The following is a 16301-nucleotide window of genomic DNA, read 5'->3' on the forward strand; positions in this document are numbered from 1 at the left end:
TTCAAAGGAAAGCTGGTCGTCGTCACAGTAGTAATTTTGGGATCTTGCTGTGCATAGCCTGGCTGGCACGTTTCCCTACGACAGTGGCTACTTGACAATAAAAAAATGTACTTCCTTCCTTGTGAAGCGCTTTGCGACGTCCTGGCGTCGTGAACGGAATTGTACGGGATTCTCCGTTGGCCGACAGCGAAATCGGGAAATGCGATTGGGCGGAGAGCAGCTTCCGACGGTAAAATCGCGGCAGACGCCGCTTTGACGCCAAATCGCGATTCGCTGTCACCTTAAAAAAACGGCAACAATGCGTTTCATTCCGCACGTATAGTGGACACCGTTTACTTGTCATTAGCGGGCCTGGCACGGTATACTCCGCGGTCTCCGCGATTCTCCGACTCCGATGGGCTGAGTTCCCAACGGCGCAGTTCACTTGTGCTTTTTTAAAATTGTGAAACCGGCGTGGCGGCTGCTGTGGTGGGGGGGGGGGGGGGGGGGGGGGGGTTAGTAGGTGGCCAGGAGGTGGGCTGTGGGTTCGGGGCGGATGGGCATGGAACACAATTGCCGCAGCCGGCAATGCAGCCATGCAGCTGTGCATATCGCTAACAGCCCACTTTGAACTTAGGGCCTGGGTCGTTTAGGTGTCCCCCTGTAGTAGTCGGTATTAGGGGTATTACGGTACCCTGGACAATGCTGTAAGACCATTAGTGTGGGAGGTACCTGAGACTGCTGTTTTATTGGTGGAGCCTGCCTGCTGGTCCCGCCCAGTAAGGCAGAGTATAAGAGTCTGTGTCTCCCCAGCAGCTGCCTTCTGTACCTGCGCTGCTGGGGGAAACATCTAATCCAATAAAGCCTTCAACTGTCGTCCAATCTCGCTTCCGGAGTCATTGATCGAGCATCACCCCCCAGGACCCCCCCCCCCCCGGGTGCACTCTGTCCCCAGCTGACCCACCAGCTGTATGGGTGTGCCCCAGCACAACCAGACCCATCTTTTTGGGGAGTGTAACGTGTATGTGCGGCCGCAGCTTGTCAGCCTCCTGAGTGTCAATCACGGACTCGGAGCCCCCTGATCCGGCTTATAACCTGGAATGTAAGGGGACTGAATGGGCCGGTCAAACGGGCCCGCGTGTTTCCGCACCTGAAGGGGCTGAAGGCGGATGTGGTCCTGCTTCAGGAGACGCACCTGAAGGTGGCGGATCAGGTTAGATTGCGGAAGGGATGGGTAGGTCAGGTGTTTCATTCGGGGCTGGATGCAAAAAATCAGGGGGTGGCCATCCTGGTGGGAAAGAGGGTGTCGTTCGAGGCGTCGAACGTTGTGGCAGACAGTGGCGGGAGGTATGTGATGGTAAGTGGCAGGCTGCAGGGGGAGTGGGTGGTGCTGGTCAATGTATACGTCCCAAATTGGGACGATGCGGGTTTCATGAGGCACATGTTGGGCCAGATTCCAGACTTGGAGCCTGATAATGGGGGGGGGGGGGATTTCAACACAATGCTGGATCCGGCACTGGATCGATCCAGATCCAGGACGGGTAGGAGGCCAGCGGCGGCTAAGGTGCTGAGGGGGTTTATGGACCAGATGGGGGGGGGGGTTGACCCATGGAGGTTTGCGAGACCGAGGGCCAGGGAATTTTCATTCTTCTCCCATGTGCATAAGGCCTATTCCCGGATTGATTTTTTTGTTATGAGTAGGGCGCTGATTGTGAGGGTGGAGGATACTGAGTACTCGGCGATAGCCATTTCTGATCTTGCCCCGCATTGGGTGGGCCTCGAGCTGGGGGAGGAGAGGGACCAGCGCCCGCTTTGGCGATTAGAGGTGGGGTTGCTGGCGGATGAGGAGGTGGGCTGGCAGGTCCGAGGTTGTATTGAAAGGTACCTGGAGGCCAATGACAATGGGGAGGTCTGAGTGGGGACGGTCTGGGAGGTGCTGAAGATGGTGGTTAGGGGAGAGTTGATCTCCATCCGGCCCCACAGGGAGAGGAGAGAGCAGAGAGAGAGGTTGGTGGGGGAGATGGTGGGGTGGACAGGGGGTACACGGAGGCTCCGGAGGAGGGATTGCTTAGGGAGCGGCGTAGTCTCCAGGCCGAATTCGACCTATTGACCACCAGGAAGGCGGAGGTTCAGTGGTGGAAGGCACAGGGGGCGGTGTATGAATATGGGGAGAAGGCGAGCAGGATGCTGGCGCACCAGCTTCGGAAGCGAGATGTGGCCAGGGACATCGGTGGAGTTAAGGATTGGGGAGGGAATGTGGTGCGAAGTGGGGTAGGCATCAATGGGGCCTTCAGGGACTTCTATGAGGAACTGTATCGGTCCGAACCCCCACTGGAGGAGGGGGGGGGATGGGGCGTTTTATGGGCCGGCTGAGATTCCCGAGGGTGGAGGAGGGACAGGTGGAGGGACTGGGGGCGCCGGTTGGGCTGGAGGAGCTGGTCAAAGGGATAGGGAGCATGCAGTCGGGGAAGGGGCCGGGGCCGGATGGTCAAAGGGATAGGGAGCATGCAGTCGGGGAAGGAGCCGGGGCCGGATGGTCAAAGGGATAGGGAGCATGCAGTCGGGGAAGGGGCCGGGGCCGGATGGTCAAAGGGATAGGGAGCATGCAGTCGGGGAAGGGGCCGGGGCCGGATGGTCAAAGGGATAGGGAGCATGCAGTCGGGGAAGGCGCCGGGGCCGGATGGGTTCCCGGTCGAATTCTATAAGACGTATGCAGACTTGCTGGGCCCTCTGTTGGTTAGGACCTTCAACGAGGCAAGGGAAGGAGGGGCTTTGCCTCCGACGATGTCTCGGGCGCTGATTTCCTTGATCCTTAAGCGGGACAAGGATTCCCTGCAGTGTAGGTCAGACAGGCTGATCTCACTCTTAAATGTAGACGCCAAGATGTTGGCGAAGATTTTAGCCACGAGGCTAGAGGACTGTGTGCCGCAGGTTATTCACGAGGATCAAACGGGGTTCGTGAAAGGGAGGCAGTTGAATACTAACATATGGAGGCTATTGAATGTTATAATGATGCCGGCGGTAGAAGGGGAGGCGGAGATAGTGGTGGCGATGGACGCGGAGAAGGCCTTCGATCGGGTAGAGTGGGGGTACTTGTGGGAGGTGTTAGAGAGGTTTGGGTTTGGGGAGGGGTTTGTCAGCTGGGTGAGGCTGTTATATAAGGCCCCGATGGCGAGCGTGGCCACGAATACGAGGAGGTCGGAGTATTTTCGGCTATACCGAGGGACGAGGCAGGGGTGTCCCCTGTCCCCTGTTGCAGCAGCAGCAACCCGATGGGGGGGGGTTTGTCTATGAAGGGGTGTGTATATTTGTTCAGTGTTGATGACGGGTGTTAATTTATTTCTATTGTTTTGTGTATATGGTGGTGGTGGGGTGGGTGGGGTGGGGGGTTTGTTTCCTCTTTTCTTTTTGTATTTTGTTATTGAAAATTTGAAAATTTGAATTAAAATTATTTTTTAAAAAATCACGGACTCGGCGAATCCCGCAACATTTTACGGTGGAATCGATTGTGTTCCACGCGGCACCGGTGCTAGTCCTTCAACGGTAGCGGAATCGGTCCAGTTTCCGTGCCAGTTTTTCTGTCGTAAAAGTCCACGGATTCTCAGTTGGCGTCATCACTTCGGCGTAGAAACGTAGAATCCCACCCATTACCTAAACGTGAGTCTCCCTTTCTTCGTGTCGCGATGATTGGCTGTCACCCTGCTGCAGTCTGCATCATACAAGTTAAGAATGCGTTGGCTGGTACAACTAGCCTGCCCCAAGTAACAGGAGAGTCGGGAGGGTAAATGCTCCTTACCAATAACAAAGATGATCTTGGTTTGCTTCAAATTTTCTGCGAAAAGAAAAAAATGGTTAAAAGAAAAATCAATTAGCAAACAGGCCGGTGAAACTTTGTCTCTGAGCTTCCTTCACACTTCAGATCTTGTGGCTAAGACAAAAAAAAAAAAACGTAGTAGAAGACTAGCTGCCTTTGAGTAATTTTATATGAATCGCATTTCCACACATGGTTGCATTTTAATACCAAATTCCTGAGGAGTAAGCTTTTATTACCTTCGGAATGGGTGATTACAGAATTTGCCTGATAGACGATGAGGAAAAGTCCACAACGAGGCGGCGAGGGGGCAGAAGAGTAGGATTTGTGCTGCTACGCCAAGTGGAGAGAGAGAGAGAAATCGGCAAGGCTATGGACCAAGTGCTGGTAAATGGGAGTAGTATTTGATGGTGGGCCGAAGGGCCTGTTTCTGTGCTGTGTGACTCTCGAGATCAATACTGATTTACTGGTGAATGGCCTCTTTCTCCACTGTCGCAACTCCCTCTACTCAACCTTTGGAATAAGAGCTAAACACGTGCTTGTTCGGTGAATTGGACATTCTGAATTCTCCCTCCATGTCCCCGAACAGGCACCGGAGTGTGGCGACTAGGGGCTCTTCACAGTAACTTCATTGCAGTGTTAATGTACGCCTACTTGTGACACGAATAAAGATTATTATTATTAAGCTGTTCAGGAGTGATGTCGGGAAGCACTTCTCCATTGACAAGGTAGAGGAAATCTGGGAATCCCTTCCCATCGAAATCAGACTGAGGCAAGGGGACAAATTAAAAATTTCAGAACGGAGAGCGAATTATTTTTTTTGTTTTTATGGGAAGGGTATTGATGGATCTAACCTTATGCACGGGGCTAGAAGTGACTTTTAACCCAAAAAGCACTTAGGATGTCCTGAAGTTGTGACAAAAAGACACCTCCCATCGTTCTATTGGATCACGATTGACCTGTAGCTCCCTCGATACACCTGCTTTTGATCCATATTCTGTGGTTAGCTCACAGAAATCTATCAATCTCACTCAAAAACGTCAATGGAGCCTTTGTCCCTTTGTGGAGGAAGCGATTTCCAGGTTTCGAATATTCATCATGCAATGTTCTCTGCCACAATGCAATGTAGGGACAAGACCCATGAATCATTTTAAAAGTGAATGATGTAGTTGGCAGGGTTTGTGAGCAGACATTTGTTTTGAAAATCGCTTAATGTCACAAGTAGGCTTCAAATGAAGTTACTGTGAAAAGCCCCTAGTCGCCATATTCCGGCGCCTGTTCGGGGAGGCTGGTACAGGAATTGAACCGTGCTGCTGGCCTGCCTTGGTCTGCTTTCAAAGCCAGCGATTTAGCCCTGTGCTAAATCGTACGGAGAGTGGAGAGAGATCCATACAGATTTCCTGGTGCGTAGTTTGCTTCCCAATGATAACAACTCCTTCTACTCAACCTCATTCGGCCCAGGACCTAAAAACAGTGGCACTCTTCCCCTCCCTCTCCCTCTCCTCTTCCGATCTGATAATGAATGCCCCATGGCAATGCCTGACCAGTGCCTGGTTCGAATTTAAACAAAGGCTTGGCAGTTAACTGTTCCCTGGTACACTTTCCATGCCATCATCCCAACCAGAGTCCTCTTGCCAACTAAATAGTACCCTCTTCTCATGCGGCATAAATTGTTGTTCAATTTGAGACTGGGTATTCTTGTGTCTGTTCTGATGTGTGCAAGACCAAAAGCTTCGACAGAATGTATTTTTTTTTCAAGCAAAAATATTTTAAAGCTCAAAACTTGCCCTTTGTACCTGCTGAACCTCATCTTGTCCTCTACAACCTGGAGGGGATGCTGTGCCACAAGGTTTGGCACATTTCCTGGGATTCCAAATTGAAACCAATACTAACCTTCCAGTTTGGTACCTTCCGGTGTTGCGGGCTGGTTATCAATCTGTCAAATGCAAAGGTAAAGCGGCAAATCTTATTGAAATAGATGTTAAGGGTTTTTGAGTCATACAGTTATTGAAGGCTGTTATTTGACATTCATATAGTTTGAGTGAGCATCGGTCTTTAGTAAAGACTTGAGTATCAATGATATACTAATCAAATCGATGTGTATGTATGACTGGGAATATTTGCAATATCATTGCATTACACCTGCACCATAAATTTGGGGAGTGGGGCGAACACACCTTTGTGAGGCAACAAACATGAAACACCCACACAATTGTTTTTTAATGGAATGAGAGTCACTGAGAGTTTCCGACCCTTGTGATGAATGTAAGAAATTGCCATATTTTATATACTTTGCTGTAATGTTATTAAAACCTGGGCTACGATGCATGCAGACAGTATGACTGCTCCCTCAGTGATTAAGGTGTTGTAAAAGTGAGGTCATCATCGATTTGCAGGTGAAGTGTTCTGCTAATAGATCTTGAGAACCATTTACTTGTTTACAGATAGCTAGCTAATAGAATATTGTTTAGATTTGAAGGCTTCTTGGGGTGGCGATAATTTGAGGGATATTATGTGTGGCCCTGGCTAAACAAGTCAAGGGATACCTTGTAAGAAGAGACAAAAAAATGCCGTATGCTTTGGGTACAAATGATGTAATTAATGGGAGGAGCCAGGTCTATGTGAAAAGCACTTAGTCCGAGAACGTGCAGCTGAAGAGAGGCGTTACAGTTTGGTCATGAAAGAGTTCCCTCTAAAGATTCGGCACAGAGAAAAATAAATAAAACTTTGGTTGTTAACTTTACGCAGATGGTATGTGAAATGTATTGATTTGCTTAATTGGAATGTAGTGGCAGGTTAAGGAAGTAAGTTAAGGTTTTCTCTTATACTTAAGAACAGTTGCAACTGTTAACTGTAAAGCTATTTCTTTGTCGCGAATGTGATTAATTCAGCGTTTAAATTCAAGTTTGTTGAACATAAAAGATACCTATTGGTCAGAGTTATTACTCCTGTGGCACAGCAACATTTCCTCACTGTTTGACAAATTACAAATATTTGGGTTCACATTTGGGATCCTCACACCCTTCCGCAGCCTTCACCCTCTGCTCGGATGGGCGCCAGGCTGGGTATCGAGGTGGGTTGCATGAGGGAAATGTCAGGGCGGATGCCGGACTAGACAAGGTGGGATGAGGGGATGTCAGGCCAGGTCGGTGCCAGCTGTTGCTACTTAGGTAAGGTACCAGTGCCCCATGAACATGGACCCAAACTCAAATTGATACTTTCGGGAGAGCTCAGAGGAAAATTAGAGAAAAATACAAATTATCCAGATATTTGGCTTCTACAGATGTGGGATTGAAGTAAACATCTGGACACATGCAGGGGTTGACTGGGTTCCTCTTGCTGCGCTGAACTCTATTTGTAGATCGATATTTTGGATTTCAAGGCTCTTCCCTCCTCGTGGGATTAACAGCACAGGTTTTGCGTTACAATTCCCAAAACAAATGCGAGGCAGGGAATTCCGTGCAGTAATTCACTTCCTGACTGCACAAAGGCCACTCACCACTCACAAGTCCCAAGTGAGGGGTGTGAAGGAATACCCAGCACTTGACCGGACGTGTTCGGCTGCAACAACACTCAAGGAGTTCAACACATCCAGGACAAATTATCATAATCTCGCACACAGCTTTAAACGTTGGCCGGAATTCTCTGGCTGCTTGCTGGCAGTGGGATTCTCTTTTCCCGCTGGCAGTGCACCCCTGCCCGAGGGTTTTCCCGGTGGCGCTGGGTGGCTTCAATGGGAAATCCCATTGACAGCGGTGGGGGGATAGAGGATCCTGCCGCCAGAGAACGGCGCTGCCGCCTCCTGCTGCGGAGAACCACGTGGCTGGGAGGCCAGCGAATCCCACCCATTGACCCCCTCCATCACTAGCACGCCATGGCAGCCGTGTATACCGTATACAAGATGCACGGCAACAACTCACCAAGGCCCCTTCAACTGCGTCACAGTACCTATGGGAACAAGGGCAGCAGACACCAATGTCCGCAAGTTCCCCTCCCAAATTACAACCTGACTTGGAATTATGTCACTGATCCTTCACTGTCGCTCCATCAAAACTCTTAAAACATCTGCATTAGCTGCTTTGTGCTCTACCTGCACCAGGTGGATGGCATTGGCCAAGAGGGCAGCTAATCAGCATCTTCCCAAGGACAATGAGGGGTGAATAACAACACTTTGTATTTATGTAGCACCTTCTTTTCAGCATAAAGAATTTACTGGGGCACGTCACAGGAGCATTATGAAGCAAAACCCGACACTTAGCCACCAGAAATCTAAGGACAGATGACAGCTTGGTCAAAGATGGACAATAAATGTTGGCCTCATCGGCGATGCCCAGATCCATTAAAGAATTTTTAAAAAATCAGTCCACTTGGCACGATGCCAAGAGGTGAGCTGCGATGTACCAGCTTGATTTAGACGGCTGGCTTCCAAATAGCTTCATTGATTCTCGGACCATAGAACAGCACGGTAGCATAGTGGTTAGCACAATTGCTTCACAGCTTCAGGGTCCCAAGTTCGATTCCCGGCTTGGATCACTGTCTGTGCGGAGTCTGTGTCTGCATGGGTTTCCTCTGGGTGCTCCGGTTTCCTCCCACGGTTCAAAGATGTGGAGGTTATGTGGATTGGCCATGCTAAATTGCCCTTAGTGTCCAAAATTGCCCTTAGTGTTGGGTGGGGTTACTGGGTTATGGGGATAGGGTAGAGGGGTGGGCTTGGGTAGGGCGCTCTTTACAAGAGCCGGTGCAGACTCGATGGGCCGAATAGCCTCCTTCTGCACTCTAAATTCTATGGTCTATGATCTAGAACATATAGTGCACAAGGAGGCCATTCGGCCCATCGAGTCGGCACCGACCCACTTAAGCCTTCACTTCCACTCTATCCCTGTAACCCAATAACCCCATTTAACCTTTTTGGTCAAAGGGCAATTTTACCATGGTCAATCCACCTAACCGGCACGTCTTTGGACTGTGGGAGGAAACCGGAGCACCCGGAGGAAACCCACGCACACACGGGGTGAATGTGCAGACTCCGCACAGACAGTGACCCAAGCCGGGAATCGAACCTGGGACCCTGGCGCTGTGAAACCACAGTGCTAACCACTGCGCTACCGTGCTGCCCCAGGGCAGGGAAGGAGGGTTTATTCACCATACCCCGAGCCAAGGCAACGTGAGCGAAAATGCAGCTGACAGATGAGGCAGAAAGGAGAAGACGTGCGCTCCTCCAGAGCCTGTTCAGCAATTCATGGAAACCCTGAAGTGCTTTTCAGCTGACGCAAGACTATTTTAAACACAATCACTGTTGCAACGCGGCAGCCAACTTGCGCACAGCAGGATCCCAGCAGCAGAATGCACTACGTGATCAGATAAACCCACAAAACAACCGTGCCATTTACAGAAATACCTGGATGTGTATAAACACAGGTAGTTTAATCGCTTGCTCCTGCTGATGAACAACCCTGAACTTGCCATTCCCAGGCTAGAGGGAAGTAGTCCTTCTGTAAGATTAAGGGTGATGGGTGGGCTGGGGGGCATGGGAAAAAGGTGAAGGTGACATTTAATCGTCACGGTCAAAACGATGAGAGGTTTCGATGGAGTAAATAAGGAGAAAGTGTTTCTACTGACTGAAGGGTTGTTGTTGTCATAACATTGACAGAATAGGGGCGGTGGCATGGTGGCACAGTGGTTAGCATTGCTGCCTCACAGCTCCAGGGTCCCAGCTTCAATTCCAGCCCTGGGTCACTGCCTGCGCGGAGTCTGCACGCTCTCCCCGTGTCTGCGTGGACTTCCTCCGGGTGCTCCGGTTTCCTCCCACAGTCCAAAGATGTGCAGGTCAGGTGGACTGGCCATGATAAATTGCCCCTTAGTGTCCAAAAGGTTAGATGGGGTGGAGGCGTGGGCTTAATTAGGGTGCTCTTTCCAAGGGCAGGCGCAGACTCGATGGGCTGAATGGCCTCCTTCTGCACTGTAAATTCTATGATTCTACGTCGAGGTGAGTGGAAAAAGGGGAGCAGGGGGGCAGCACGGTGGCCTAGTGGTTAGCACAACCGCCTCACGGCGCTGAGGTCCCAGGTTCGATCCCGGCTCTGGGTCACTGTCCGTGTGGGGTTTGCACATTCTCCCCGTGTCTGCGTGGGTTTCACCCCCACAACCCAAAAATGTGCAGAGTAGGTGGATTGGACACGCTAAATTGCCCCTTAATTGGAAAAAATAATTGGGTAATCTAAATTTATTTTTTTTTAAAAGAAAAAGGGGAGCAGGGAAGAGATGAGGATAATCTTGTGCAGCATGTTCTATGTGTGGAGGGACTTTAGAGGGGTTTCACAGGACGGCACAACATCGAGGGCCGAAGGGCCTGTACTGTGCTGTAATGTTCGATGTAATGTTCTATGTTCTATGTTGTTAAGATCTGAAATGTGCTGCCAAAGAGGGTAGAAAAACAGAATCAATCAATGGTAGCTTTTAAAAGGGCAGAAAAGCATCTCAAGGCTGTGGGGAAAGGGCAAAGCAATGGGACTAATTCGCACAGCATTTTCAGAGAGCTGGCACAGACAGGATGGGCTGGATGGTTTCCTCCTGTGCAGGGAGCCACCAGAGGAACAAGGTTTTACGTGTGCCGATTTATCCTGATAAAGGAGATGGATTTCTGCAACAAAAGAAGCTTTCAATGGAAAATTAATTCAATTCCGACAGGGAATTTTTTTTTTCTAACCTCATTTAAATACGAGCCCCTGACAGGCCCCGTGATAGGAATGTAGAAAGATAGGGAACGAGGATAATGAGAGATGCTTTAATTCACCCACACACATCATTTTAAATCCGCTTCAGCATTTCCCATTAACTGTCATATTCCTCACAGCTGGACTCCATGTTAATAGAAGTCAAGCGATATTTAATTTTTTTTGCGGAACGCTTTCAGCAAACACAATTTCATTGCCGCAGCGAGGACTGTGAATGTCAAGGAGACAAGCTTGACGGTGGCATTTGGAATACGTGTTTGTTCAGTGTTGGGGGAGGAAGTCGGTTGGAGACAAACATGTTAACTCTTGGTTTTTACATTTCCTTTTGAGAACAATGGGGTTCCAGTTCCCCGTAGGTAGGGTAGATGGATATCCTGTACATTTTGAGGAAAAATGGAAATGATTCTTTTCACTGTTCATTTGTAGGATGTGACCCATTTATAGGGTGCCCTGAGCTAAGCCAGCACATGTGGCCCATTCCTAGTTGCCCCTTGAGGAGGTGGTGCTGGGCTGCCTTCCTGAACCACTGCCGTCCAACTGCACCCACAATGCAGTTAGGGAGGGAGTTCCAGGCACCTCCGTTGCGGTTATGGGCATAAGGTTGTGTTGTGCAAAGCTTGGAGAAGACTCTCCTTCATTCTGTAATCGCAAGGATAGGGAACAGGAAGCCAGCTGACTGGAAAGACCAGGGAGGGAAGGGGCGGACACTGGGAACAGACTCTTTGACAGACGCCGAGGAGGAGGAGTGGAGAAAGGTGGTTGAGATGGTAAGAGTGAAGGACAAACGGAGTGTGGTAGAAGCTGGGACGGCGAAAGAGTGATCATCATATGTGGTTTTGTGGTTATCTACCAGACTGGCAATTTAGTTTGGATTAATAATAATAAACCCAAATTCCAAATACAATCATGGCAATGGAGTAGTAATCCCTGGGGAACCCGGTTCGAATCCCACCACAGCACATGATGACATTTGAATTCAATGAAAATCTAGAATGAATAGTGTAATGATGACCACGAAAGCAATGTTGATTATGGGCAGCACGGTAGCATAGTGGTTAGCTCTATGGCTTCACAGTACCAGGGTCCCAGGTTCGATTCCCGGCTTGGGTCACTGTGCGGAGTCTGCACGATCTCCCCGTGTCTGCGTGGGTTTCCTCCGGGTGCTCCGGTTTCCTCCCACAGGTCCCAAAAGACCTGTTAGGTAATTTGGACATTCTGAATTCTCCCTCCGTGTACCCGAACAGGCGCCGGAATGAAATGAAATGAAAATTAAAATCGCTTATTGTCACGAGTAGGCTTCAGTGAAGTTACTGTGAAAAGCCCCTAGTCGCCACATTCCGGTGCCTGTCCGGGGAGGCTGGTACGGGAATCGAACCGTGCTGCTGGCCTGCTTGGTCTGCTTTAAAAGCCAGCGATTTAGCTGAGTGAGCTAAACCAGCCCCTATGTGGCGACGAGGGGCTTTTCACAGTAACTTCATTGCAGTGTTAATGTAAGCCTACTTGTGACAATAAAGATTATGAAATTGATTGTCCAAAAACCAAATCTGGTTCACTAATGTCCTTTAGGGAAGGAAATCTGCCGCCCTTACCTGGTCTGGCCTACATGTGACTCCAGACCCACAGCAATGCGCTTGACTCTTAAAGAAATGTCTGTGCAAACCACTCACTTCAAGGGTAATCCGGGAAGGTCAATGACTGCTGGCCCAGTTTTTTACAATTTGGAAATAGCAAGTTGGTGTGAGCAAAAGTGAACACATCATTAAAATACAACCAGTTGACTAATGTCCTTTATGCAAAGAAATCAGATCACCTGGTCCAATGGACCAAAATTGGGCAGAGAAATGGGAGATGGAATTTAACCCGGACAAATGCGGGGTGATGCATTTTGGTAGATCCAATTCAGGTGGGAGCTATAAAATAAATGGCAGAACCATCAGGAGCATAGAGATACAGAGAGATCTGGGCTTGCAGGTCCACAGATCCTTAAAAGTGTCAGCACAGGTGGAAATGGTGATAAAGAAAGCATTTGGCATGCTTGCCTTCATAGGACGGGGTATCGAGTGTAAAAGCTCGAAAATTATGTTACAGTTATATAGAACGTTGGTTAGACCACATTTAGAATACTGTGTCCAATTCTGGTCACCGCACTACCAGAAGGAGTTGGAGGCTTTGAAGAGAGCACAGAAAAGCTTTACCAGGATGTTGCCTGGTATGGAGGGTTTTAGCTATGAGGAGCGATTGAATAAACTGGGAATGTTCTCCCTGGAGAGTCGGAGGCTGAGGGGTGACCTGATAGAAGTTTATAAAATTATGAGGGGTGTAGATAGGGTGAACAGTTGGAGGCTTTTTCCCAGGGCGGTAATGACAATTACAAGGGGGCACAGGCTCAAGGTGAGGGGGGAAAGGTTCAGTGGAGATGGTTTTTTTACACAGAGGGTGGTGATGGCCTGGAATGCACTGTCAAGTGAGGTGGTTGAGGCAGATACGTTAGCGACTTTTAAGACTTATCTGGATAGGCATATGAACAGACAGGCAGAAGGATACAGAAGGTTGATCTAGATAGGACAGGCTGAAAGGGCCGAAGGGCCTGTTCCTGTGCTGTATTGTTCTTTGTTCTTTGACTCCAGACTCACTGCAATAAGGGTGTTAACCGTTGCAAAAGCCACACCCACCATGTACCAGACTACGAACCAATAGCTGGAAGTTGGGACCTGGCTAGATGGCACTGACACTGATGGCCTCCTTCTCTTGTGTGGTGACTTTTTGGGGGATTATTCGGGAGGCACAACAGAAATTCATCCCAAGGAGGAAACATGCTAAGGGGAGGACAAGGCATCCATGGCTTACGAGGGAAGTCAAGGACAGCATAAAAGCAAAAGAAAAAGCATACAAAGTGGCGAGGATTAGTGAGAAGCCAGAGGATTGGGAAGCCTTTAAAAGCGAGCAGAGGGCATCTAAAAGAGCAATAAGGGGAGAGAAGATGAAATATGAGTGCAAGCTAGCTAGTAATGTAAAAGAAGATAGGAAGAGTTTTCTTCAATATATAAAAGGTAAGAGAGAGGCAAAAATAGACATTGGACCACTGGATTTATTTAGATTTCCAAAATCTAATTGGCAAGGTGCCGTATAGGAGATTGTTAAATATGTTAAGAGCCCATGGTGCTAAGGGTAAGATCCTGGCATGGATAGAGAATTGGCTGACTGGCAGAAGGCAGAGAGTGGGGATAAAGGGGTCTTTTTCAGGATGGCAGCTGGTGACTAGTGGTGTGCCTCAGGGGTCTGTGCTGGGACCACAACTTTTCACAATATACATTAATGATCTAGAAGAAGGAACTGAAGGCACTGTTGCTAAGTTGCTAAGGACTTAGGAGTCCTTGTTCATGATTCTCTGAAGGTTAACGTGCAGGTTTAGTCGGCAGTTAGGAAGGCAAATGCAATGTTAGCATTCATGTCAAGGGGGCTAGAATACAAGACCAGGGATGTACTTCTGAGGCCGTATAAGGCTCTGGTCAGACCCCATTTGGAGTATTGTGAGCAGTTTTGGGCCCCGTATCTCAGGAAGGATGTGCTGGCCTTGGAAAGGGTCCAGAGGAGGTTCACAAGATTGGTCCCTGAAATGAACAGCTTGTCATATGGGGAACAGTTGAGAACTCTGGGTCTGTAGTCGTTGGAGTTTAGAACGATGAGGGGGGATCTTATTGAAACATACAGGATACTGCGAGGCCTGGATAGAGTGGACGTGGAGAGGATTTCTCGGAAAAACTAGAAGCAGAGGACACAATCTCAGACTAAAGGGAAGATCCTTTAAAACAGAGATGAGGAGGAATTTCTTCAGCCAGATGGTGGTCAATCTGTGGAACTCTTTGCCGTAGAAGGCTGTGGAGGCCAAATCACTGAGTGTCTTTAAAACAGAGATAGATAGGTTATTGATTAATAAGGGGATCAGGGGTTATGGGGAGAAGGCAGAAGAATGGGGATGAGAAAAATATCACCCATGATTAAATGGCGGAGCAGACTCGATGGGCCGAGTGGCCTAATTCTGCTCCTCTGTCTTATGGTCTTATGGTGACAGGAGTCTTGAAATGATGAAAGGTTGTGATCGAGCGGACGCAGAGAGAATGTTTCCTCTTGTGGGGAAGAGCAGAAATAGAAGCTGTGAACATGAGATAGTCCCCAAGGAAATCCAATAGGGAATTTACTCAAATAATGGTGAGAATGTGGAACTCGCTCCCACAGGGAGTGGCTGAAACGGAGATGACTAAAGGGGAAGCTACACAAGCACATGAGGGAGAAGGGAATAGACGGCTACGAGGGTAGATTTAGACGGGGAAAGATGGGAGGAGGCTCCATTGGAATACAGACACCAGCATGGATTGGATAGACCAAATGGCCTATTTCTGTGCAGTACACACTGCAATCTTTCTATCTTTCTACCACTTTCAGGGAAGGCAGGATTGGGTATTAAATGTTGGCGTCCCAACAGATGAGAATGAATATAACAAATAGATCTGGTTTACTTCTGATACTCCCTCTCCCACTGCCTGGACTCACACATGAAGCATTGACATTTGCACAGGAGAGCAGCGGAGAGTCAGTGTGAGAGAAAGAGAGGGGTCCCTTCCACCCCCTCCTTCCCTCCCACTAGCGTACCCCGCGGTGCGTGACGGAGCACTTTAAGCAGTTGAGACACAGCGTAAATCTGTAACCAGCAACCTATTCATTAAAAGCCGTAGTGAATGTTGGCCAAATGATGACATTAAGAGCAAAATGCAAGGGTTCTCTGGTAAAATGTGAGAGTCAATCAAATTTTAAAAGAAACACGGACGAAATAGCTAAGTTACAATGCAGACACAAGAAAGGCCGACACAAAAAGCAATAAAAGGATGTTTACTGGAAATCAGAAATAGAAAATACTGGGGAACCCACGGCAGGTCAGAAAGCATCGAATTGAAAATGGATTCTGATGAAAGGTTATTAAATGTTAACTCAATTTCACTCCACTCCATCCAGTATTTTCTGTTTTTAAAATGACAAGAAATACTATTCTTGGGGGCAACATTGCAAGAATGAGCTTATGAATTAGTTTCTAATGATTTTACTGAGGAACAATCTAAGATTCTTGGAAATTACTTTCCAAACTTGGGTTCGCGAAAAGAATTTAATAACAATAAGAAAGTTATGACTGTGTGATATTACCCAATCTTCAGAGTCCGACTCCACGGCATCGGTAAGATCCACGAGTAAACTGAGGTCTAGTTCACTGGGGCCTGGGAGGTATGGAGAAAATAGGGTGAGGACCTTGTCACAATATACACACACAGGTATATGATGGTGCACAGACAGACATTGATTGACACACAGGATGACCAATGAACACACAGAACACAGCAGCCAATCACCAGACAGGACACGGCCACTATAAAGCCAGAGGGCACTAGTTTTTCTGCTCTCTCGGGATCCAGCCTCGGAGACAGTCTGAGCCCGTGAGCAACAACTAGAACATCCACCATGTGGTAGTCAGATAGTCTGGTCAGGTTGGCCTCAGGTCTCCAGTCAACTCAGCATAGTATCAACCCACAGTCTAAGTATGTTTAATAGTTAAGAGTTAAATAAAATCGAGTTGCATTTCTCCAAGTGTTGGAAGCCAGTCTCTCTCACTGCTATGGTAAACGCAGTCCTCGCAGACCCAGCTTACCCAACACATCAGACCTCAGAACAAAGCAATATCTGTCTCCGGCTGAGATCCACTGCAGTTCACAATGGGAGATGTTGTCGCT

General features: G+C 48.5%; 1 protein-coding gene across 2 annotated transcripts in view; it reads right to left on the reverse strand.

The window, feature by feature from the left end:
* The window catches only part of ak5 (adenylate kinase 5), a 105844-nt gene that overhangs the window by 23113 nt on the left and 66430 nt on the right, over positions 1-16301 (reverse strand). For both annotated transcript variants that reach the window (XM_038793757.1, XM_038793758.1), the window contains exons 8-10: positions 15721-15791; positions 5684-5726; positions 3776-3811 (exon numbers count right to left, since the gene is read on the reverse strand). In XM_038793757.1, the coding sequence (XP_038649685.1) occupies positions 3776-3811; positions 5684-5726; positions 15721-15791 (150 nt within the window). The remainder of the gene's footprint in view (positions 1-3775; positions 3812-5683; positions 5727-15720; positions 15792-16301) is intronic.

The sequence above is a fragment of the Scyliorhinus canicula genome, chromosome 4 (genome assembly GCF_902713615.1).
Source record: "Scyliorhinus canicula chromosome 4, sScyCan1.1, whole genome shotgun sequence".
Taxonomy (NCBI): domain Eukaryota; kingdom Metazoa; phylum Chordata; class Chondrichthyes; order Carcharhiniformes; family Scyliorhinidae; genus Scyliorhinus; species Scyliorhinus canicula.